The 4,350-nt window shown below is 48.9% G+C and overlaps 1 protein-coding gene across 1 annotated transcript; it reads left to right on the forward strand.

Moving 5' to 3' along the window:
* Nucleotides 1-161: 161 nt before the first annotated feature.
* On the forward strand, nucleotides 162-3,582 carry LOC119294167. Its single transcript, XM_037572411.1, has 3 exons — nucleotides 162-713; nucleotides 1,774-1,860; nucleotides 1,978-3,582. The coding sequence occupies exons 1-3, from the start codon at nucleotides 372-374 to the stop codon at nucleotides 3,358-3,360; spliced, it is 1,812 nt and encodes a 603-aa protein (XP_037428308.1). The 5' UTR covers nucleotides 162-371; the 3' UTR covers nucleotides 3,361-3,582.
* Nucleotides 3,583-4,350: the final 768 nt, after the last annotated feature.

A 4,350-nucleotide genomic window follows, 5' to 3' on the forward strand; every position in this document is an offset into this window, starting at 1 on the left:
CACCTCCACCGCGGCGGAGCGACCCCCACGTCCGCCGCCGCCGCCGCATTGGGCGCCGTCTCGTCTTCCCCTGCTCTGCTCTGCTCTGCTCTGCTGTAAGTAAAAGTAAAACCCCTGCCCTGCCTTTTCAGGGGCGAAATCTTCCTACCTCCCTCCCTCCCTCTGCCCGGAAGCAAGATTGAGTCTTTTTTTTTTCGCCCAATAAACCCTCTTTGTTTCTTGGTTCAAGAGGGCCGGCATCTCCCCGTCTCGCCGCTGCTGATCGGCTGCTGCTCTGCTCTGCTCTGTTCTGCTCGCAGGGTTCATTGGCCCGCGCGGTCTTCTTTTCCGAGTCTGCTGCGAATTTCGTCGAGGGTTTTTGGGGGCGGATCATGGGGCCGGCGGCGGGGGCTGTCATCGAGATCATCTCGGACGACGAGAAGGAGGATTCTTTTTCTGCCAAGCCGACCGCCGACGCGCTCGATTGGGCCTCCAGCCTCCTGCTCGACGACCTCACTGGCTTGGGGGAGGGTTTAGACGACTCCGCCGTGATACAGGAGCTCTTGTCCGCTCTGGAGGGTGAGAAGAAGGCTGCTGCTGATGATGATGACGACGACGACGACTGCGTGATCCTGGACGGTGACCCTGACAAGCCCCTGGTCGTTGTCAAGGAGGAGAAGCCTCGGAAAGATGGGGCAGAAGAAGACTTGCAGGTTCTTTCAGAGAAAGGGGAGGTACTGATTTCTTTCTTGCCTGAAATTCCTCCATGTTACCTTTGAACGTTCCGATTCATACATCGTTGTTGGTTTGTAAGTGCGCTACATTTGACCAGCTACTTCGTTCCAGATCATACATTGTCATCTTCGTCATTAGACATACATATTGCTTTGTCATCATACCTTGTCGCCTTCGTTGTTACACACATATTGCTATTCGAGTAATAAATTGCCATCAACATTTTTAGATATCGCTTCGTCAGTTCTAATATCCGTCACACTGACCAACTTCTTTTGGGAATTTTCTTATCCACCAGAATGGGTCCTATTGACATTCTGGAACTACTCTTATGTAGGCTGATCTGTGAATATCTCTGTCTCACCTGCTTATAAAATTGTTTCAGGAATCTTAGTTGCTAAGCCATATTGACATTTGGAGCTCTTTTATGTAGGCCAATCAGTGCAGATTTCTGTTTCAGTTGTATGTAATTGTTTATAGGAATCTAGTTGCTAAGCCAAAGTTTACTTGATCCCAAACATTTATTTGGTTGCTCTTGTTCAATTACCTTTTGCTCTTCTGATTTGGTAATAACTGTCATTGATGCATGACCCCACTATTAGTTATGGGTCTTATGTAGTATTAATATTTAGTTTAATGCACCAATCAATCACCTTATTAAAGCTTATGCTATTAGAGGAAGGTAGCCAAACTACTCACATTTCAGTGATATTGTTCCCTGTTTTTGATATCATGGATGGCCTTCCATGGGATGAGTTCCCCATGGATTGCTATTGCAAAATACAATTTGGTGGGCTCTAACTGGATAATATTGTAACTTGGTGATGACTTTAGTGATCCTGGATATTGGTAGTGTATGCGTACTGTCATATCTTATAGTTGCTAATGATGATACTAGTGATTATTTAAGGAACTGGAAGTACCCCACTGATCGTCATGGCAATATATGTTATTCTTTTTAACCATGTTAATTATTGGGCCCTGTGCATCCAGGAGCCATCTCAAAGCTTCCAATTTTAAAAGAAGACGTGTGGTCTCATAATTCTCTTCTATTTTCAGGTAGCATGCAGGGATTTCCCCCATCCACGTCATCTATGTGCTAGATTGCCTTTTGGAACTGGATCTCATGCAAATCATTGCACCGTGGTTAGTTAATGAATGCAAATCTTTGCCTTCTCATCTGATCAAGTTATGGAACAGCATTGAATGCCAATTGTTCCATCACGGATGCATTACCATATTTTGCTTTTCTTCTTGATGCAGTGCCACTGTTATGTTTGTGATTCTCGTGCTCCATGCCCCTGGTGGGGCAAAGGGTCCTTGCCTACTGATCATTGTCATGCTACCGATAAGGATGAAAAATGGAAGAAACAGAGGCAATCACTCAAACGGAAGAGCGTGCAACCATCTAAGCGTGAAGGTGTCAAGAAAATGTCTCTCTCAAGCTCAACAACACCATCCTCTCAGCAATTTACAGGGCATCAGGTATCAGCTGCACAACCATATGCACCTTTGTGGACAACTGTAAACAAACCTTCTGTGGCAAGGGTTCCTGTTGCAAGTAATGCCAGCCAAAATCAACAAAGGCGTCCATCTGCTTTGGGGACAGGTGTGAACCAACCTGTCGCCGGAAGAGTTCCTGTTGCAAGTAATGTCAGCCCAAATCAACAATTGCATCCATCTGCTTTGAGGGCAACCGTAAACCAACCTTCCACCGGAAGAGTTCCTGTTGCAAGTAATGTCAGCAGAAATCAACAATTGCATCCATCTGCTTTGGGAACAAATGTAAACCAAACTTCCACCGCAAGACTTCCTGTTGCAAGTAATGCCAGCCAAAATCAACAAATGCATCCATCTGTTATGGCTGCACAGAATGCGTGGCGAACCACCCATCTGCCAAAAGCATCAGCTCCTGGGCCAAAATTCTCAGGTAAAACATCCAACAGGCCTGGGGCTGCTCCTACAGTCTACACACCCTCAAATGGGTACATTTACCCTGCTCTTCGGAACAATGCCCCAATGCATCCAGCAACCCCGCGTGCAGTTCAGACAGTACAAGCGGCACCCGGAAGCAGGGGACTGCCAGGAGGTAACCTTATTCAGGGTTTCTCCACTCAGCGTTCTCTTGCTGCGCCGGTGCAGGTTCGGCCAATGCCACATCTCCAGGCTGCTTCCAATGGATCGTCTGGTACTGCTGGAATGCAGCAGCTTCGTCAGTGCTCCACGCAAGTAGCTCAGGCAACACAGCAAGTAACCCAGGCACCACAAGGCGTGCAAGACGCATCAGCTATTCAGAAGTCATGGCAGATTGCACTTGCTAATCTGGCCTCTGATCTTGGTGTGTCTGACTACAATGTCGAATGGCCGCCTGTTCAACCGTCTGTCAGCACTCAGCCTCTGCATCACAGCCAGCTACTTGCTCAACCAAAGGTGGTCCAGGGGCCTGAAACGCATTGCAGCAGTATTCCGGCGACAGCGGACACGAGGCCTTCTAATGGTCTTCCCCAGCAGGATAGCAAATCTGCAGACAGTGCTGTTTCTATGCAGAAAACACAAGCCTTGTGCATACTGAGTTCGCAGAGCAGCCTTACCTCAAATGAAACTTCTCTGAATAGCTTTGTAGCTAAACCTGCCACGGAACATTGAGCCTCTGCTGAGCCGTATTCTTGATACCCCTTTTTGTGCTCTTACATGTCCAAATTAGAAATATACTCCGTATTTCATAGCTGAGAAACTTGCTCTTGTGGCCTATCCTAGAAGAGTAGAAAGGGCACTCCTTTAAGAAAGTGAAGTGCTGTAGAGTTGGGATTTCTGATGTAATGTCTTAGACTCTGAATTAATGGTCAATTTTCAGTGATTTTTTTTTCATGATAGTCATTGATGTGTTTCTTCTTCATAAATCTCTGCTTGATCAGGTTTCATATTTGTGCTAGAATAGGCATGTTCCCTTTCTCCAGTTTTTATTGTTCATTCATGTGACCTTTCATTACTCTGTTATATTAATTCGCAGGCCAATCATGTATATTAGGGCATCTCCAGCCGTTGGCCCCCCAGGGGCGTCTAAAAGCGCCGCCTGGGGGTGAGCCGGCGAAAAAAATGGTCCTGGGGCGAGTCGGTCCCCAGCCGTCGGCCCCCAGGGCTGCCCCCCGGCGCGTATTTTTTTTAAAAAAACCGTTCGGCGAAGTTATGATAAAAACTAGTTATATTTCGGCCAACCATGGCAAGTTTTGGCGAAATTCGTCCAAACATTACATTAACCTAATCTAAAGTAAAAGAAAGTGGCTGAAGTCGTCGCCGCCATCGCCGTCGCCGCCATCGTCGTCGTCGGCCTTCTCCTCCTTGACGCGGGTGCCCCTGCTGGACCCCTGCCCGGCGTCGCCTTGGCGAACAGGCGGCGGCGCGTCGTCCTCGTCGTCGCTGTCGCATAAGACGACGACCCCGCCTTCCTCGCGGCCGCGTCGGCGCTCCTCGAAGCGGCGTAGGGCGGCGCACTGGCGCTCCTTCTCCTTCTCCCGGCGCGCCTTCTCCAACACGATGGAGTCCTGGCGCGCCCATTCGAGGGCCGCGTCGTCGTCGTCGAACTCCGCGTTCACCGGCGCCAGCCCCGGCTCCGTCTTCACGGGCGCCAGCCTCGGC

Source organism: Triticum dicoccoides, chromosome 4B (genome assembly GCF_002162155.2).
Source record: "Triticum dicoccoides isolate Atlit2015 ecotype Zavitan chromosome 4B, WEW_v2.0, whole genome shotgun sequence".
In the NCBI taxonomy this organism is placed as follows: domain Eukaryota; kingdom Viridiplantae; phylum Streptophyta; class Magnoliopsida; order Poales; family Poaceae; genus Triticum; species Triticum dicoccoides.

Excerpts from the sequence above, each read along its gene's own strand:
- LOC119294167 (XM_037572411.1), top strand. The coding sequence starts at position 372 with ATGGGGCCGGCGGCGGGGGCTGTCATCGAGATCATCTCGGACGACGAG. Across the intron at positions 714-1,773 it reads TTCTTTCAGAGAAAGGGGAG|GTAGCATGCAGGGATTTCCC; the intron begins GTACTGATTTCT and ends TTCTATTTTCAG. Across the intron at positions 1,861-1,977 it reads ATGCAAATCATTGCACCGTG|TGCCACTGTTATGTTTGTGA; the intron begins GTTAGTTAATGA and ends TTCTTGATGCAG.